Source organism: Eschrichtius robustus, chromosome 5 (assembly GCF_028021215.1).
Source record: "Eschrichtius robustus isolate mEscRob2 chromosome 5, mEscRob2.pri, whole genome shotgun sequence".
In the NCBI taxonomy this organism is placed as follows: Eukaryota; Metazoa; Chordata; class Mammalia; order Artiodactyla; family Eschrichtiidae; genus Eschrichtius; species Eschrichtius robustus.
In genome coordinates this window covers 19395207-19416064 of record NC_090828.1, presented here as the reverse complement: position 1 = coordinate 19416064, position 20858 = coordinate 19395207, and the positions used below count along the sequence as shown (strand labels likewise).

At 44.8% G+C, this 20858-nt stretch overlaps 1 protein-coding gene across 5 annotated transcripts in view; it reads left to right on the top strand.

The window, feature by feature from the left end:
- The first annotated feature begins 5705 nt into the window (after positions 1-5705).
- PLCD4 (phospholipase C delta 4) overlaps positions 5706-20858 on the top strand; it is a 22758-nt gene continuing 7605 nt past the window's right edge. For all 5 annotated transcript variants that reach the window (XR_011074123.1, XM_068544450.1, XM_068544449.1 and 2 more), the window contains exons 1-9: positions 5706-6409; positions 10643-10698; positions 10835-10993; positions 12247-12475; positions 13593-13728; positions 14412-14643; positions 17882-18083; positions 19050-19194; positions 19826-19978. Coding sequence is in view for 4 of the 5 variants with exons in the window: in XM_068544450.1 (XP_068400551.1) it covers positions 10677-10698; positions 10835-10993; positions 12247-12475; positions 13593-13728; positions 14412-14643; positions 17882-18083; positions 19050-19194; positions 19826-19978 (1278 nt within the window). In the remaining variant the exon portion in view is untranslated. The remainder of the gene's footprint in view (positions 6410-10642; positions 10699-10834; positions 10994-12246; positions 12476-13592; positions 13729-14411; positions 14644-17881; positions 18084-19049; positions 19195-19825; positions 19979-20858) is intronic.

Below are 20858 nucleotides of genomic sequence, written 5' to 3'. Positions count from 1 at the left end.
TCATTTCCTTCCAGGGTTCAAGACTTAGAGCACATCTCCAGAGTTGTTTCCATCCCTGTTCCTGTCTCTCAGTGGGACAGAGCCAACCTCTGCTTCCAGCTTCTTTTTTCCAAGGCTTGCGGGCCTTCGTTTCAGTGATGGAACAGGGCAAGGAAAGGCATTGGTAGCCTTCAGAGCTTCCTTACTAGCTATATGTATGATCCCCTTGCTCACTGTTCCTGCTGCTCAAAGGCTGGGAAAGTATGAGGGGGAGAGGGGGAATACACAAAGTTAATTGCTATCAAAAGTCCAAGGAAAACATTTAAAATAGGAAACCATAGAATGAAATGAGATTTTTCTTTCCAGAATGTTGTGGAATTTAAATTTTTTAAAAATAATACATTTATTTAAAAAGCAGATACAATAGGTAAGTTGAACACAATTAAACCTAGCTTAACTGACATATATAGAACATTGTCACTGAACCAACAGTGTACATATTTTTAATTGCAAGAAAAGCTTTTACCAAAATTGATCATAGCTGGACCATCAAGTAAGCCTCAGGAAATTTCCAAAATAATTTAAAATAATACAGTGTTCTCTGAACACAGCGGGATTAAGCTAGGGAGAAAAACAAACAAACTGGAAAGTCCCTAACTGTCTATAAAACAAGCAGTAGAGTTCTAAATAACCCACTGGTCACAGAAAAAAAAAAAAGCGCAAAGGAAATAAAAAATTAACTGGTAATGGAGATATGCCATATCAAAACCTATGGTATACAGGTAAAGCACTACTTAAATATAAAACTTTAAATTCGCACATTACAAGAGAAAGGCTGAAGTCAGTGATCTAAGTTTTCACGTCAAGAAACTGGGAAAGAATAGCAAATTCAAAATGTAGAAGGAAGAATGCAGAAAAAAAAAGTGAAATAGAAAACAGATGTACAATAAAGAAAATCAATGAAGCCAAAAGTCATTCCCTCAAAAACAGTAAAATTGATAAACCCATAGACTGATCAGGAAAAAAAACAACATTAGAAATGAAAAAAGAGGGACTTCCCTGGTGGTCCAATGGTTAAGAATCTGCCTTCCAATGCAGGGATGCAGGTTCGATCCCTGGTCGGTGAACTAGATCCCTCATGCTACGGGGCAACTAAGCCCGCATGCCACAACTAGAGAGCCCACGTGCTCTGAAGCCCGTGTGCCGCAACTAAGACCTGATGCAGCCAAAAATAAGTAAATAAAATATATTTTTTTTAAAAATGGAAAAAGGGACATCACTCATATCTTAGAGTCACCAACATCATAAACTTTTAGAAACTATAGAAAAGGGGAACAGATCTCAATTCACTTTTTAAAAAATATATATTTATTTATTTGGCTGCACCAGGTCTTAGTTGTGGCACATGGGATCTTCAGTTGCGGCATGTGGGCTCTTAGTTGTGGCATGCGGGATCTAGTTCTCTGACCAGGCATCAAACCCGGGCCCCCTGCATTGAGAGCATGGAGTCTTAACCACTGGACCACCAGGGAAGTCCCTCAATTCACTTTTGAAGCAGTATAACCCAGCCACCAAAAACTATCAAAGATATCACCAGAAAGGAAAACCAGGTGCTAATCTGTCCCGGGAATGTTAATGTAAAACTGCCAGACAAAATAAGCAAGTCCAATCTAGCGATATATAAAAATGATAATAGGTCATATCTAATTTGGGTTTACTGCAAAAATACAAGATTGAGTCAACACTTGAAAACTAATGAATTCAATTCACACAACGTATAAGGAGAAAAATCAGTCTAGACAGATGCAGGAAAGAACACTGTTCAACAGCTATTCATGATTTTTAAAAACTTTGAAAACCAGAAATAGAAGGGTATATCCTTAATCTCATAAAAATCTTACATATATATGTATGTAGGTAGGTTAAATATAGGTAGGTAGGTTAATTGATTACACACAAATATATATGTGTGTGTGTGTGTAATCACTTTGACCCAAAATAAAATTTAATTATAATTTAAAGAAGTAAAATGTTTCATATTCATGAAAACAAAAAAAATTAAAAAATTAAAACCTTAATAAAAACCCTACAGTAAACCTCTCAATGATAAAATATTGAAATCATTCTCCATGAGATGAGGAATAAGATAAGAATGTCCACTATCACAACTCCGTATACCATTATACTGGTCCCAGCCAGTGTGATAAGTCAAGAAAATAAAAGAAGGTACTTCCCTGGTGGTCCAGTGGTTAAGACTCTGTGCTCCCAATTCAGGGGGCCTGGGTTCAATCCCTGGTCAGGGAACTAGAGCCTGCATGCTGCAACTAAAGATCCCTCATGCTGCAACTAAAGATCCCGCATGCCATAACTAAAGGTCCTGCATGCTGCAACTAAAGATCCCACATTGCTGCAACTAAAGATCCCGCATGCTGCAACTAAGACCCAGCACAGCCAAATAAATATTTTTTTAAAAATTTAAAAATTTTTGTAATTAATAAAAGATTAAAAAAAGAAAATAAGATTATAAAGGAACAAAAAAAGTGCTGACAACATAATTGTGTATGTAGATAATCCAAAAGAATCTACAGACTCTTAGGATTAAGTGACTATAACAAGGTCACAGAATACAAAGTCAATATACCGCCCCCAAAAAATCAATTATGTGTTTCTAGATACAATAAATAGGAAATGAAATTTCAAAAATATATTGTCTATAATAGGATAATAAATAGCTCGAAATATCAATAGATATGTCACAAGATATGCAGAATCTTTACATTGAAAACAATGAAACATTCTTGAGAGAAAGACTGATTGATAGGTGTGTGGTCAAATCATGTATAGTCAATTCACCAAATATTTTTCTTCCTTGTTATAGGTTAACTTCTGTCTGTTGGAAGCAAAGGGGAAACTTGCCTATGTTCTCAGCTATTTGGAAATCTCACTGTGAAAGTTTCACAATAACTTAGTTTTATTTCTTTAAATTGTATATAAGATAACATTAGATTTGAGAAGCATTTTTAACCCTGATGAAATTTAAGGGATGACTTTACGATCTGACAATAACATAAATGAATACATTTTGAAAATTAAAAAAATTGAAATGCCTTAAATGTAAAAAAAAAAAAAAAAAAGAGAGACTGACAAAGATGAAGACATATATCGACTCCATGGATTGGAAAATAATATTGTAAGGATGACAGTTCTCTCAAATTGATCTGCTGGTGAAACTCAATTCTAAGTAAAATCCCAACAGGTTTATTTTTGTGAAAATTGACAAGCTGATTCTAAAATTTGCATGGAAATGGGAAGTGCCAAAACAGCCAAGGCAATCTTGAATAAAAATGAAATTGGAGTCCTTCCACACCCAGATATCCTCCTTTAACTTTCAACATTTTAGTACCACCTTTTTGAGATATGGCTTATAAATAGCATACACTTGTATTTTGTGAATTTTTCTGAAGTTTTACCTCTTACACCCTTGGCATTTACACCCTTTGCATTTTTAGTTCTAACTTCTATCATCTTGTTCTCTGGTTTATTTTATACCTACTTGTTCCCACTCCCCTTGGTGGTTTTGGTGTTTTTTTGTTTTTGTTTTGCTGGAATGGAAGAGTGGCTACACATTCTGTGGTCTTTTGAAGTTATATATCTTGGCTTTTAATTCAACAGGTGGTCTCATATTGATGATTTTTTAGATGGAATTTAATATTTTGAGTTGCCTTTTTGACCAACAAGAAGGGGGCTTTATTTCAGAAGTTTGAGTAGTTTGGTTGGATGGTCCAGGAAAGAGGTCTCTGAAACCCCAACCTGACTCCTGAGAAGCAGAGAAGTTTAGGGCATCTCCCCTGGGTGTCAGGAGGAGAGTTTAGGCTTGCCTGCGTAGCAGTAAGAGAGTATACTGTTTAGGTCTCCCTCTTTGCCTGCGTAGCAGTAAGAGAGTATACTGTTTAGGTCTCCCTCTTTGCCAGCTGCCCCTTCATTTCAATTTAGGGCTTCTAGGCCTTTCCTGGGCATGGTTCCCAGAAAGTCCTTCTGCTGCTGCTACCCTGATCAGGTTTCTGGATCTGTTAATAATAGACAACAGTGGGGGAAGGGCCAGGATCATTATGGAAATAGGAGCAACTAAACCAGATGGGCAGTTCCTATGCACAGGGCCCTGTCTGTCTGCTCCTGTCCTGTGTCTGAGGAGCATTTTGCAGTGGACATGTCTTCTAAGCCATTCTTTGGAGCCACATTAACCTTGTGAAGGTCTCCAAGTGCCTTTCCCAAAAATCAGGACACATGATCTGGGGTGCTTATGAGAACACTGAAGCAGAATGTTTGAGGTTCGAACTCTACCAGAAAACCCTGGGGCGGGGGGTGATAATACCCCTCACAGAATACCCAGAAGGGAAGGAGGTTGGGCCGCAATTAGGTGAGGCAAACAGTGACTCAGAGAGGCAAACTGTATGTAATCCTGGAATACAGAAGGGGAGTGGGGAAGGTGAAGGGGAAGTATGGAAAAATAAGGACATGATGATGTTGGATAGTAAGACGAGCATGTGAGACAGGACCACTATTAAGTAAAATATGAAATCAGCACAGTTTAAATCTTGATGCCTCCTAATCTTCCTGTTCTCCATGAATGGCCTTCCCTCTTCTGCCTCTACTCCCTGCATACTCCTTTTCCTTTACCAAAACCTGCTCTTAGTAGAGTAAACTCAACTTAGGTATAAATTATGAAAGACCCATAAGGCTTCTGAAATTACCAGTTAATAAAATGTGAAAACATTTTATTGTAAAATATAACACAGATATAGAAAACTACATAAAGAAAATGTATAGCTTAATAAGTTATTATGAAGTGAAAACCCTTATTAGCACCCAGAACCAGAAATAGAGCTTGGTCAGCTATTTCAGAAGCCAGCTATGGGCCCCATCCCATCACAACTCCTCCCTCCTCCCAAAAGTAACCACTATCCTGACATTTATGGTAATCACTCAGGAGGATTTTATTTTAATGGGACTAACGATTTAGCTATAAATAATCACTAATGGTAGACTATTAGGCAGTTGAGGGATGTTTGGAGGAGCCACAAGAGGCAGCTGGATCTCAGCACACTCAAAAATCACACCACTTTGTACAGTTAGTTCCCTCTGTGCCTATGATTAAGACACACCTCACCGGAAGACGATCCCACAGAAGTCCAAGTACAGTGCTGTGCCCTATGCCCTCAGCTCCATACTGTCATCCACTGATCCAGAAAGAACCATACCCCACAGTCTTCCCAAGGCAGAGCAAAAGTAGGTCCCAGCTCACAGTACTTGGGCGAGTGTAAGGGACTGGCAGTCTCTGCTGCCGACATGTGAGTCTAGGACATTGCCTAAACTTCCCTGGGCCTTAGTTTCTCACAGTGAAGTATGGGGCCATGATAAAGCCCTTTACAATCCCCTATTCCTCACCTACCTTGGCCCCCTTTCCTCAATCTTGGTTCCTGTTTCCGCTGCCTATTTATACACGCTGTAAGAAGCACATTACCTTCCTTTCCCAGTTGGGTGTCTTTCCAGCCTTGTGCTCCTCTTTTTGCCCTTGATCCTCAGACACCATGATTCTGCTTCATTTCTACATGTACCATTATAAAAACAACATATACGTCCTTGCATATTAGAGGTGCTGAACAAATGGTTGTAGAATGAATGAATATATGAAACAAATTGTTTCCTACATTCACGTATGCATTCCTTCAATATTTAGCAAGTACCTAATATATACGTAGATACCAACCTATCCCTCTACACAAATCATTCCTCTCCTCCTTTTCTCATCTTCCCCCTTTCCCATTCTATCTTTTTTCCTTTCCCTGAGCCATAGAGTTAGACTGAGTGCCCGGCAAGGCAGGATGCAGAGACACTTCTGCCAGTGGAAACAGACACCATGGAAAGGAGCCAGATGAAATAAGGGCAAAGACAGCTGTACAACACGCAGAGAGAAACCAACCAGAATGAAAAGCAGTGATTCATGGAGCACTGCAACTCAGATACTCCTTGGGTTTCACTCTGAGAGCTACTGCAGGACTGAGGTCAGTGAGGGCTGGCATCAAGATGAAGGACAGACAGGCTCCTCCTCCCTGGAGATGTGATGCCCGTCAATCCCTCCCCTTAATCCTCTTCTGCCCACCCCACCCCCACTACTCCCTCACACTGACCAGTGTCCTGGGCCTTTAAGAGTTGGATGGGCTGGACTGAGGAGAGAGCTCACACCTCTCCCCACCCTACTCTTTCCATCTGGCTGTAAATCTGCCAGTGACAGCAGCAAACTGCAGCAGAAGAGGGGAGGAAACCAGTGAGTGCAAGAGAAGCAAAGGAGAAAAGGAGCCCTCCTGGGTTTCCTCGGCCCACAGAAGAGAGCGTCGCAGATCTCAGACACAGGACTTCTCTCCTGCCCACGGTAAGGGCCTGGAGGCTCAGACCAGCCTCTGCTCCAAGCTCTGGCCTGTCTGAGTCCCTAACTCTGCCCTCCACATGCTTACCCACCCTGACTAAATCATACCCTGGACTCTTTTGCCTGAACAGACCTACAGGGCCCTGACCTCCTGGTTTTCTCTAGCTTAACCTCTTTGACTTACAGTTTTCCTGCTGGTTGTGTCAGTCACCTCTTTATATGAGGACCTCTTAGCTACCTAGGCTGCCACTCAGAGGTGAGCCCCACCCTAGTAAGGGAAGAGAGAGAATTGGAGCAGCCATGCTTTAGCACAAATTCAATTACAGATTGTTGAGGATTACCAAATGAGGGCTGGCCAAGACCCATGGGGAGTACAGAAACCCCTGGTAATAGGGAGAGTTGTGAGACTTCCTTGGAAAGAGCCAGGGTTTGAGTTCTATGCCTGGTTCTTAGCCTGCTCAATGACCCAGGGCACTTTGTTGGTGTGCCAGAGTGCTGTGCTGGGAAGAGCACTTGTTTCTAGTCTTGACTCTGACGTTAACTAGCTCTGTGACTTTGGACCACAACTTCCTGATCTATGATCAGAGGGAGTGGAGGCTTCCCCAGATTTGCTTGTGTATCAGGAGTGCTTATTAAAGATAAATATTCCTGGACCCCATCCTTGGAAATTTGGATCTGGTAGATTTGAGGTGGAGCTAAGGAATCTCTATTTTAAGACACTCTCCAGGAGATACTGATATAGCCAGGAACTGCTGGATTGATGTGTTATAAAAGAGGAGTCTTCAAGCTCTAACATTCTGAGGGCTATGACCCATTCTGTCCTCTTTATATGAACCAGGTCTGTCATAATCCTGCGCCAAAGCAAGAGAGTAGACAGAATGATTCTCTTCCTTCCTACCCTCAGAGAGACCATAGACACCTTGAATTCCACTATTGGCCGTTGGCGCCATTGGCAACTCTGCCGAAGTCCATCTCTAGGTGACATGAAGCCACCTGGCAGTTGAGGACCAAATCTTGCTCGGCAGCCCTTGGCCACTTCCCACCTTATTCTGTGTCTCTATTTTCTCATCTGTATTATAGAGGTAATTATCCATATCCTCGAGGATCTCCACATATGTGCCTAGGAGTAAACAGTTAAGACCCAATCTCTCTTATTCTCAGTCATTATCCTCTGCTCCTTGCCTTTTGCTCTCGCTCCCACTTCCAAATCCTTTTTCCCTCCTCTCCTAACTGCACCTACATCAGTTGTGACCATCCTTCCCATCCTACCTTCAGGCACCAGAGGAAACACCAAGACCTAGAACACCTGGGTTCTAAGTCTCATTCTCTGGGCAGTTTGTTTAGTCAATCTCCTAGGATACAGGGGAAAATGAGGCCGAGCAGAGGGATGTGCTACTCAGTATCCGAACCCAAGTGTCCCCCTTCCAGGGTCTCAAACTCCTCACAGCGGAAGAGAACCAGAGCTATTGAGAATTAGAAGAGAAACAAAAGAGGAAGGAGTAATGAAGAGAAAGTATAAGGAGAAGGATGAGAAGAGGAGACCAAAGCGAGGCTGACTTAAGTGAGCAAACAGGGAGGCAGAGAGGGGATGAGAAAAGAATGAGCTGGGGAGAAAGGAAAAGGAAGGGGTCAAGCAGAGAGTGGGGAAAGGAAAGAAAGAAAAGAAGGGCTATTAAGTGGGATACGGTGGGAACAGAAAATGATGGGGAGGAGAGACAAAACACTGATGTCCCTCATTCAGTCTTATCTCTCCTTTAATCTGCTTCCTAGAGAAAGCCCTTTCTAAGGGCAGTGTCTCAGTGAGACCTCTGAGGTGGTCAGATAGAGACCTCAGTTCTAGTCCCAGTTCTGCCACTTAATTCATTAGGCGACTGGCAGTTCAGCTAGTTCTCTGTTCCCTTCTCTATAAAATGCAGTCCAGCTCTGACATTCTGTGGCTCCCTGAGTTGAAATTGGCCCTCTAATGGACACATGTCACCTAGATACAGGTTTAAAATAGTGATTCAGGAATAGGAGCAGGATTGGAAGAGCATGCTGAGCTCTGGGATTGGAAGAGTTTGACAAGAAAGGTTAAAATAATTTTCTAAGGCTGGTTTGAGAGGAGGTAGGGGTGTCCCAGCAAAATAGGGGTGTCCCAGCACTTGGGCTCTGTTCTCAGGCTTCCCATGTTTCAGGACATCATGGTGAGGCTCCCAGACACAGGCATAAGGAAGGTAATTCTGTCTTCTTCCAGGGCCAAGACCCACCCATCCCAGAAGTTCAGAGGAGAGATGAGGCAGGATGTTGGCAAGGGGGATTAGGCTTCAGCCCGGGTTACCTCAACCTCCCTTACAGTCTGAGGACCTAAGACATTTAAGAGAGACCCGTTACTTTTTTTTTTTTTTTTTTAAAGAAATTCACGTTCTTTTATTTATTTATTTATGACTGTGTTGAGTCTTCGTTTCTGTGCGAGGGCTTTCTCTAGTTGCAGCAAGTGGGGACCACCCTTCATCGCGGTGCGCGGGCCTCTCACCATCGCGGCCTCTCTTGTTGCGGAGCACAGGCTCCAGACGCGCAGGCTCAGTAATTGTGGCTCACGGGCCCAGTTGCTCCGTGGCATGTGGGATCTTCCCAGACCAGGGCTCGAACCCGTGTCCCCTGCATTGGCAGGCAGATTCTCAACCACTGCGCCACCAGGGAAGCCCAGACCCGTTACTTTTCAGTCTTCATACAGCTTTTGTAAACCTCAGATTCCAAACTGTGCATCGCCACCCAGCAAAGCAGAGATGCTTTTCTGTCTTTTTTTCTTCCTTCTTCAATCAGAGGTTTCTTCTGGTCTCACCCAAGCTTACACATTCGGCCTCAGCCAGCAAAACCTTTCCCTGTTGGAACTGTCTCAGGGTTCTTGCTCTCCTGAGAGCTGCCTTGAGATATTTCTTCTGCTTAGGCTCAAACTGATTCCCTGCACATTTCTACTCCTTTGGAAAGCCTTCTCTAAGTCCTGCAGTCAGGAAAGCTCTATTCTCAGTGACCTCCACATTATTCCTGAAGACTTAGTTACCCTGGGTGACTTTATAGTCTCTTCCTACTTAAGGGAGATAGGGCACTAATATGCTGTGTGACCTCAGACAAGTCACATCACATTTCTGGACTTCTGCTTTTTCATTTGTAAAACGTAGGGAGTTGAACTGCATGATGTTTCAATGGAGTACTAATTGAATGATTGGTTTAAGGATTCTTCCAGTTTTTTAGATGTTCACCACTGTCAAAATGTTAAACTTATTAATTAAAAACCACAACATTTTTATCCAAGTGTAGATCCTTTGCTTATACAAGAGCATAGAGCTTTATGTTTCATGGACTTGGCCAGTTTCAGCATGATTTGGTTAAGAGTTGAGTATATTTCTTCTTGAGGCAGAGCTAGAATCAAAGTGGCCACAAATCAAATCTTCTAGTTCTTTTCAAGGCAAGTTTGTTGTTAGCTATTAGGACAACTTAACCAGTCCTAAATTAGACAGCACATATTTAAAGGTAGGAACTCTTTTTTAGTAGGTAGGGAAAACTTGAAAATGCCGTTCTGAGACTATGTAACTTATCTGGTCCATTAAAACTGTGAGAATTACTGTTATGAAAAAGAGTACAAAATATACTTTATCATGTGAAGGTAGAAGTGGCTTATTTAAGTAGGTGCAGCACCAAGCGTTGTAGAAGAGACAAAAGAAATACTCTGGCTTAGCCCTTCTGGAGCTGGATGACCTACTTGGGAGCATGGAGAGGGCTCCTGGGGGAGGGAGCTGGGATGATTCCACTTGGAGAAGGGAAGGCTAGGATGCAGAGAGAGTCTAGTTTCTGAAAGGGGACAGCCAGCAAGTTGGTGATTCCTAATAATGGGGAACTGAGACGTGTGGTTAGCGTTACCTCGTGGATAGCAGGATATTGGGAAGGAAGGGGTATTTGGCAGAAAGCCCTGGTGTGGCCCTGTCGGAGATGGCTGTGGGAAACAGCATAGGCTCTGGAATCAGATATATTTGGGTTTAAATTCCAAGTCCCTATGTGACTGAGGCAAGTTTCTTAGCCTCTCTAAGCCTCAGAACCACCAAACTCAAATCAGAAGTAAAAAGAGCTACAAACTATGTAGATGAAGTAGCTGACATACAGTGTGCAATCAAGAAACACTACTTCCTTCTCTTCCTCCGCTGATCTGTTATTCTAAGACCCCGAGATTAACCTAAAGCCTCTTGCTGCTCCTCGCTCCTTTAGGTGACTCTGGCATCAGCTGGTGAAGCAGTGGGTGATGGCGTCCCTGCTGCAAGGCCGTGAGTACCCCTGCAGGAGAAGAGGGCTTGGGGAGACAGCCCAGGGACAGGGAGGAGGCTGGACCCTGTTCAAGAGCTCCTCCTGGGCCCTCCACCCTCCCCGCCGGCTACCCAGTCCCTGCTTCTCCTGGCTCAGGGCTGCCTGTTAATCAAGACCTGCTGCTGATGCAGAAAGGCACGCTGATGCGCAAGGTGAGGTCCAAAAGCTGGAAGAAGCTAAGATACTTCAGACTTCAGGACGATGGCATGACAGTCTGGCATGCCCGGCAGGCCGGAGGCAGGGCCAAGCCCAGCTGTGAGTGATGTGGATAGCTAGGGGCGGGCACATGGGTGGATAGAACCCTGAGGACCCAGCAGCCTGAGAGCAGGGGGAGGGACCAGTGTCCTATGACATGCCCTTGTGCTGTCCCTTTTGTGTCTGTGCCTGAGCCTGTAAAATGGAAATTATAACAGTACTTGCCTCTTAAGTGTGTTATGAGGATCAAATTGGTTATCGCATGCAAAGACCTTTGAAGAGTCCTGGCACATAATAAAGCTCAGTAAATCATAGATTATATATTATTATACTATTATTATTATTATTATTATTATTATTATTATTATTATTATTATTATTATTATTATTATTATTATAAGAGCTTGATCTCAGGCATCAGAATGTTTGGATTAAAGCCCTGGCTCTTCCAATTTCTAGCTGACTGGCTTTGGACAAGTTACTTAACTTAAACTAATATCAGTTTCCTCATCTATAAAATGGGGATTAAACAGTACCTGTCCAGTATGTTACAGAGGCTTAAGAAGTTAATGTATAAATCACCTAGCATGAGGTCTGAAAGCAGGATGCATTTAATAAATGTTAGCCATTATAACGAATACTTCTAAATATCATAAATGTGTCATAATAATGTGCATCCTATTGGCCAAACACTTTATGATCCCTCTAAAAATTTGATCACAGGACACATCTAAGAGAATCTACTTTAGAGACATAACCAAAGCTCACGATCCACACCAGCTCCAGCTGAAGAAGTGGGGGGAAGGATTTCTCTGGCTCCCTCCCAGACATCTGGAAAGAGGAAGCCCTCAAACCTGGAATGGGAGAATTGAATTTGGGCACATCATGCTTTGGTGTAACTGCTTCTACCCCGCAAGTGTGTTTCCACTTGTCAGCCCCGCCAGTCCTCCTGTGATCACCATGTAAACTGGCCATGGAGGGGACCATCCCTTATTTAAGATGAGGGCACTGAGGGGTTATGTCATTTTGGCCCATGTCACACTGCCAGCTGGTGGCTGGAAGCCAGGTCTTGCCACTCCCAGAACAGGCCCCTTGCCATGTTGCCTATGAAAACAGCAATGACTTGTGGCATCCTGAATTCCAAGGGTCTGCATCTCCCTGTACTAAGGCTTTGGGGGTTCCAGCCTGTGGAGGCTGAGGTCCCTCCTCCTGTGGCTTCAGAGAAAAGAAGGGAGTACTGGTCCTTGACCCTCAGCTGCTGCAATTTGGCGGACCCTCTTCCTCAGTGCCCGCACTTGCCTCTTCTCCGGCAGTCTCAATATCCGATGTGGACACAGTGCGTGAGGGCCACGAGTCTGAGTTGCTGCGAAACCTGGCAGAGGAGTTCCCCCTGGAGCAGGGCTTCACCATCGTCTTCCATGGCCGCCGCTCCAACTTGGACCTGGTGGCCAACAGTGTCGAGGAGGCCCAGATCTGGATGCAGGGGCTCCAGCTGTTGGTGGACTTTGTCACCAGCATGGACCAACAGGAGCGGCTGGACCAGTATCAGCAGGATGGAGTCAGAGTGGGCTCCACGGGTCACTGAAGGAGCCAGATGCTGCAGGGCTAGGGACAAGTGGGAGGGGGCACAGGGCTAGGGAAGCCCGAGAGTCCAGATGGGGTGGGCAGGGACAGCTCAGCCGACGTGAGGCTGAGACACTGAGGGAGGAATGGAGGCTTGCGATGGCACAGGCATAGCCAGGCAGAGTTTGGGCAGGAATCAGGGCCCCCAGGATTGGAGGAAGGGACAGTGAAAGGCAAAGGATCAAACTAGGTGCTGATCCTGAGAGCTGAACAGAAGATCCCAGTGACATTAACTACCATAGGGATGGGAAGCAACTCCTCAGAGGGCTTAGTGGGGTCAACGCACTTCAAGTTTCCTAGATTGTATTCGCCTTCTATGCCAGTTCATTCATTCATTCACCATCTATTAAGCAGAATGTATGAGGCACTATGCCAGGCTTTAGGAATACAAAGATTAATGAGACTCAGATACTGTTTTAGTCAGTAGAGAAAATAGAATTGTGTAAATAATTTAAGTACCTTAGCAGTGTTATGGTACTCTAGATGATATGTGGGTGTCCAAAGGAAAGAGAAATATTTATTTCTAGCTGAGATGGTTCTGAGAAAGCTTCAGGGAGGAAGTAGCATTTGAGCTGAGCCTTGAAAATGAGTAGAATTTGAACATGAAGAGAGGAGGAGGGAAAGGCACTCCTGCCTGAGGGAACAGCATGAGTAAAGGCCCAGAGGTGGGAAACTGAAGAGCAGGAGAGAGAGTGGGACATCAGCGAGCAGGGGAGTTGCTGAGTCTGGCTGAGGTACGGGGAGGTCAGTGATGTGCTGAGAAGACGAGGTTGGGGCCAGATCATGGGGGTGAAGGAGATCTTAACTTCTATGTTAAGGAATTTGGGCTTCTTTCTGCAGGCAACAGGGAGGTCCCCGCAGGCACCTGAGCCATGCAGGGACAAGGTAGATCGGTGCTCTGGGGAGATTATTCCAGAAACTAATGTGGAAAATGAATTGGCATTGGGGAGAGACTGGCAACAAAGACAGGGGCGCAGATGTCAATGGATGAACGTGCACACACAAACACACACTCAGTGCTTTTGCCTTGACTCAGACCTGGATGGCTGAGTGATTGGTTCCAGCACGGAGACAAAAACCAGGATGGTCGGATGACTTTCGGAGAAGTCCAGCGGTTACTGCACCTGATGAATGTGGAAATGGACCAAGACCATGCCTTCCAGCTTTTCCAGGTGAGTCTTCTGGGGAAGGAATAGCAGAAGCCAGCCAAGGCCACATTCTCACTTGGCCGGAAGTCCTCTGACACTCTCCAGGAACACTCATCTGTTGAATCTCTCCTATGCACCCTAGCACTATGCCAGGCTCAATGGGAAGTGTGGGCAGGACATGGTTCTTAACCTTCAGTCTTGTTGGAAAGATGACTCGTAAACTTATGAAAGGTAAATAACAACATGTTATTACATCAGACCTCAGGGACCTCTCTCCTCTGTGGATACAGAGGGCCAACTGTAAATTAAATAGTCACATGGAGCTTATGGTTACCATAATGGACAGCACAGTATTCAGTCCAAAGCGCTAATTTCTCTGCCCTTGGCCAGAATTTCACAAGTGCCTAGTACAGTGGAAAACTCCAACTGGTATGTGAGTAAATAGGAGGAGGGATCTCCTGACCTTTTAGGGACATGTTGGGGTATTTAACTCCTTCTAGTTGAAAATTATCTCCAGTAGCAAATGGTATGGCTGAAATTTTGCTTTTTACTTACTGAAGTGGCTTCTTCTATGAACACTGAATGTCAGGAATTCTGTGGAAGCATGTTTGGCTCCACCAGTAATATTGCCCTTACAGGGCAAGTCAAAGCCAAAAAATCTGCTGTTAATAGGGTTTGTCCACTCTCCTCTAAACCCTCTTTTGCAGAGAGCAGATGCATCCCAGTCTGGGACTCTGGAGGGAGAAGAATTTGTAGAGTTTTATAAGTCATTGACTCAGCGTCCTGAGGTGCAGGAACTGTTTGAAAAGTTTTCATCTGATGGGCAGAAGCTGACCCTGCTGGAATTTGTGGATTTTCTCCAAGAGGAGCAGAAAGAAGGAGAACGGGCTTCTGACCTTGCTCTAGAACTTATCGACTGCTATGAGCCTTCAGATAGCGGTAAGAGGACAAGGGTGGAGAGGCACCAGACGTGGGGGCCGGATGGGGGACTGTGATTAGAAAGGTGCAGAGACAAGAAGCCTTCTGCTTAACTAAGGGAAGGCTGAGTCCACCCCTATCCAGGCCCCCTGCCCAATCAGCTTCATCTCATTCAATCACTCTTTCGGAAGGAGAGAGGCATTTCCTGCCCACATAAGGCAGGAGTCTCCCCTGTAGTGCTGGATTTCTCAGGAGGAAGAACATTCCATAAGTCCCCTTTCCTCCACCATGCTCATGTTTCTCATCCTTCACTTTCAGGAAGTTCTTCCTGCTATCAACATTTGTCCTCAGTGGAAACGGAAAATCCTTGGTCCTCTTGTTTTTTGTTTTTAAATTAATTAATTAATTAATTTATTTATTGGCTGCGTTGGGTCTTCATTGCTGTGCTTGGGCTTTGTCTAGTTGTGGCGAGTAGGGGCTACTCTTCGTTGTGGTGCGCAGGCTTCTCATAGTGGTGGCTTCTCTTGCTGCGGAGCACAGGCTCTAGGTGCGCGGGCTTCAGTAGTTGTAGCACGCGGGCTCAGTAGTTGTGGCTCGTTGGCTCTAGAGCACAGGCTCAGTAGTTGTGGCGCACAGGCTTAGTTGCTCCGCGGCATGTGGGATCTTCCTGGACCAGGGCTCGAACCCATGTCCCCTGCATTGGCAGGCGGATTCTTAACCACTGCACCATCAGGGTAGCCCGGTCCTCTTGCTTTTGGCCTCTTCTCTAGTGCATGTGATTCCTTTTCCTCCAGCTCCCTTCATGGTTCCTGTTGGCTGTCTCTTTAAACGCTGGCTCTCTATCCTTTCCTGGGCTTTCTCCAAATTCTCCAAGTGGTTCTTGAGTCCTAAGCTCCTGAGCAGGGAAACTAGTCAGTCCCTGGCTGAGGGGGATGATGAGGTGGCCAATCATTTAACTCTTTACAAGCACAGCTAAAATATGCCCTGTCTGCACTCAAACCTTTCTCTTTGCCCCTTTACTAGACACCTTCCTGCCCTCCATTCCCTGCAGAAAGTGAAGAATTTACATTACTAATATTAAGTGACTTACAAGGCATTTTACATCTCTTACTTCTTTTAGTCCTCACTACATCCTTGTAAATCAAAACCAATAATCTTTATTGGGCCTTTGCTAAGTATCCCATAACGTGCTAATATCTCTACATGTTTTTCTCTTCAAATCCTTCCAACAACCTGAGGAAGTGGGATCTATTATTGTCAGTTGTACAAAAGAGGAAAACTGAGGTTAAGAAAAATTAAATGACTTGCTCAGAGTCAACAGCTAATGAAAGGAGGAACTGGGATTCAAACCCAGGTCATCTGACTCTTACCTGGTGCCTCTCTTGAGAACGAGGATTAGAGATGAGAGGAATGTGAGCTGGACAGGTGACCCAGGTTTCCTAGGTCTCAACTTCCACTCCCTTTCATTCATTCATTCACTCACTACTTCAGCAAATGCTGAGTACCTATAATGTGCCAGGACCTATGGTAGGCACCAGAGATACAGTAGTAGGTCAGACAAGGACAGTGCCCTCATGGAACGCAGAGTCAAACAGAAAGCGTTGGAATCGCTGATTCCAGATTCATGTGGGTGCTCAGAGAAGGAAGGGGCTGTAAAGCAATCATTTCAGGAAACTAAATAGAAGAGGAAGTTGGTGGGTTAAGAAATAGGATCCTCTATTTCCGGTTCAGGATCCGGTATACATCATTACATTTATTCTACCTCCCACCGCTTTTGGTTTTCCTTCCCCTTGCATTTGACTCTCAGATACTACACTCTGGCTGCAGAGTGTGGTACCAGTCAGGAGACGGGGGCTCAAGTCCCCACTCTGCTTCTTAGTAACTGAGTAACCCTGGGCAATGGTCACTTAACCTATTGGAGACTCAGTTTTCTCATTTGTAAAATAATTGGTGATCAAATGAAATAATGTACATGAAGACTACCTAGTAACTATGGACTTACCCTAGCGATTTGAGTTATTACAGGCAAGAATGAAACTTTGTGCCCAACTTCTTGCCGTTTTCCACCATCCTCGGGCCTTGTCAAACCTGGAGTTAGGAAGCTGGGCATGAGAGTCAAGCTGTTCTGTCTCCCCTGCAACAACGTTACCCTCAGTGAGACTGTACAATCCAGTGGTATAGAGTGTGGCTCTGACATCTGGCTGCCTGGGTTCAAATCCCAGCTCCTTCACTTATTAGTTATTAGTTATGTGACCCTGGGATAAGTTACCTAACCTCTCAGGGCAGATCATGTTACATCCACCTGATCGTGTTGGTGAGAGCATTAAGAGAGATGCTGCATGTAACGTCCTTGGCACAGAGCGAGTGCTCAAGAACTGTTAGCCATCACTGTTGTTATTATATGAAGCCCGTGCTGAGGGGGTGAGGGCTCTGGGAGGAGCAACAGGGCCCTGCCCTCAGAGTGTAGTCCAAGGGGATGTTGGACAAACACTCCTCAAAGCACCATATGGGAACTGACGATAGGAAGAAACCCTCAGGCCATAGTTGGCAGCAGCTACACAGCACAGGGAATAAAACACAGGTACCTTGGTCTTGTCACTAACAAGTCTTTGACTTTGATCTTCTCTGAGCCTCAGTTTCCCCATCTATGAAATTTTAGCGCTTTGGACTGAATACTGTGCTGTCCATTATGGTAACCATAAGCTCCATGTGACTATTTAATTTACAGTTGGCCCTCTGTATCCACAGATTCCACATTCGTGGATACGGAGGGTCGACTGTACCATGCCATCTTATGTAAGGCACTTGAGCATCCACGGATTTTGGTATCTGCTGTGGGGAAGGGGGAGGTCTTGGAGCCAATCTCCTGTGAATACTGAGGGATGACTATAACTAAAATCAAAATTTTAACTCACTTCCTCAGTTGCACAGCTACATTTCAAATGCTCGGTAGCTTTATGTATTTAGAGGCTATCATATCGGGCCGTGCAGAATAGAACGTTTCCGTCATTGCAGAAAGTTCTATTGGACAGCACTGGACTAGAATGATCTTAACGATTCCCCTTGTAGATTTAATGTTCTCTGAGGGTGGGGATGATTGAAATGACAGACACTGGATGGGGCAAGTTTGGGATCTGGAGGCTGGGAGTGGACACCATTGGAAAGGCCAGGCCCTGGAGAGGGCTGGGGTGGAGAACCGCCTGTAGGTGTGCTGGGTGCTGTCACCAGAACTTCTCACTCTAGCTACTCCACACCCTAGGCAAACTGCGGCATGTGCTGAGCATGGATGGCTTCCTCAGCTACCTCTACTCGAAGGACGGAGACATCTTCAATCCGACCTGCCTCCCCATCTACCAGGATATGACTCAGCCCCTGAACCAGTACTACATCAGCAGCTCCCACAACACCTACCTAGTGGGAGACCAGCTTTGTGGCCAGAGCAGCGTGGAGGGATACATACGGTGCAGTGGGGCCGAGGGGTGGAAGGGTCCAGCTCATGAGAAGGGAATATCTGTGGGAAGTTGGGGGGGTGCTGTCAGGGGATAACAGGGATTGTAAAGTTGTTGCGGGGGGCTTTGGGGCTGAGGATCCCTGGATACCTGAGAGATGTGGAGGAGCTACTGAAGACTGGCAGGAGAGTGGTATGGAAACCCTGTGGGTAAACGGAGCTTCTCTCTCTCTCATAGGCTATGAAACTCTCTTGCAACTCAGAGGTCCTGACAGATTTATTGTGAACAAATAAATAAACTAAATGTTAAATGGGAGGCAGTAGAGAAGAGGAGTTAAAAACATAGGTTCTGGAGTCAGACGATTTGAGATCAAATACTAACTCCCTCACTTGGGACTATGGGGCTAAATATTTAACCTCTCTATGCTTCAGTTTCCCTATCTGAGAAACAGAGATGATTACAATGCCTATTCTGTCTGGGTTGTTGTGAGGATGAAATGAGGTAATCCATGTGTCAATAGCTAATAAATGGTATCTGCTTTTATTGCAGTTAATCGTGGATTAGAGCAAATAGTCAAGATATCCTTGTAGTGCCAGCAACTGAACTAGTAGCTTCAAGGGATACATGATGAGTGGAACTTCCCCAGGAAGTCTAGTAGAGAAAATAAACTTTAAATTTACTGAGAGTTTTAATAACTCGGGTGTTGTATAATGATTTACAAGCAGAACACCCCAAGGCAGAATGTGATCGCTTGCTAAGGGAGGATTGTGAGTTGGGCGGGGTGGGGGTGGGTGGAGATCAGTGTGAGCTGCAGCCGTGTCCCAGTAGACAGAGAAGGGTCCGTGGAGATGTAGCTTGGTGGAGTCTTGATGGGTAAGTGCTGGTAAGCACTGTTCTCTCCAGGGTGGGGAGAGAGGGTCCCTAGGTGGAAGATCAGACCTTGACCCCTCCTGTCCCTGGGGGGTGGGGTTCTTGCAGGGCCCTGAAGCGGGGATGCCGCTGCGTGGAGGTGGATATATGGGATGGACCTAGCGGGGAACCTATTGTTTACCACGGACACACGTTGACCTCTCGCATCCCGTTCAAAGACGTTGTGGCCGCCATTGGACAGTATGCCTTCCAGGTAGGAGCCTCAGGATGGAAATACTGATGAGGCAAGAGGATCTGAAGGAAGAGGCTCTGGGTCTGGGGAGGGTGGAGGGTTGCAGGGGAGGTTACGTCAAATGGCATATGTGTAAAAGAGATTTTAACTGTGAAGCATCTGGCAAATATTAAGGGATTATTATGAATAAGTGTTAGATGTGTTACTAGTAGTCATAGAGCTAATTGCTAGAGATGAGTAATTATTACCTCTAACAACTTCGTCACCCATCTGGGAGAGGGTGGATGAGGAAACAGAGAAAGTGGTGGGTAGAGCTGGGAGACAATAGCAATCTGGAGATGAAAGCCTGAGAGTGTAACATGAACACATAACTGGGGGAATGGCCTGGCTTTCCCACTCTGAGCCTGAAAACGCAAAGCTCCCAGAGGGACCTGGGTCAGACCTGGCACAGATCTGAGATTTGGGGTCCCAAGAGTGACTTTTAGATGTGGGGTGCCCAGACCCAGGAAGATCTCCTTGAGGCCTGGCATGGGGTCGGAGGACCTTGGCAATCAGGGGACTCAGTTGAGTTAGTAATTAGGGGGGCCTGGAGAAGCAAGGAGGTTATAGGCCTCAGAACTCTGGCTCCAGCATGCCCTCCCCTCCCCATCAGACATCAGACTATCCAGTCATCTTGTCCCTGGAGAACCACTGCAGCTGGGAACAGCAGGAGATCATAGCACGCCATCTGACGGAGATCCTGGGGAATCAGCTACTGAGCACCACCTTGGATGGGCATCTTCCCACTCAGCTGCCCTCCCCTGAGGTAGGACCATGCTCCCCCAGCCCAGGCTCTGCCGTGGCTTCCCTATTGCCCCACCTTGGCTCCTTCTTCCATGCCCATCTCGTTCCCTTCTTCTCACCCTCAGATGGACCATCTTACTCTTTAATATCCTTGGACACAACTTCAATTTTTTACAAATCTGATTCAGGGAGTTCCCTGGTGGCCTAGTGGTTAGGATTCCGGGCTTTCACTGTCGTGGCCCGGGTTCAGTCCCTGGATGGGGAACTGAGATCCTGCAAGCCGCACGGCGCAGCCAAAAAAAAAAAAAAAAATCTAATTTAACATAGAATTCTAGATAAAGTTCTCTAAATTTAAAATCATTTATTTACTTTATATTTCTTTTTTCAATGGAAAATCTTAATTTTTTTCTTGATAGTTCATAATTATAGCCTGTACAAATATAGAGAAAGGGAAAGCCCCCCCACCATAATCTCAGCCTCTCCCATAACAGCTGCCAAAAGATTTTCTAAATGCTTATATAGACATATATGTGTATATATGGTCACATTTTTAAAAACGTGAATGGGATCATCCTTTCTACTCCTTTTATATCTCACATATAATATCAATATATATCATGAATGTCTTTTCATATATATGTATTTTCTTTTTTAACAGCTCTATAGTATTGTATTTTATGTTATTGACCATAATTTATTCAACCAGTAGGTGGTAAACATAACCAGTAAATGGTAAACATTTAGGTTGTTTATAATTTTTCACTTGTACATAGAGCTCTGCCCATTTATTTTTTCTTTGAGTTGGATTCCTAGAAGCAAAACTGCTGTGTTGAAAAGTTCGCATGTTGACATTTTTGGTTATTATTGTCAAGTTGCCCTCTGGAAAAAAGATACCAAATTGC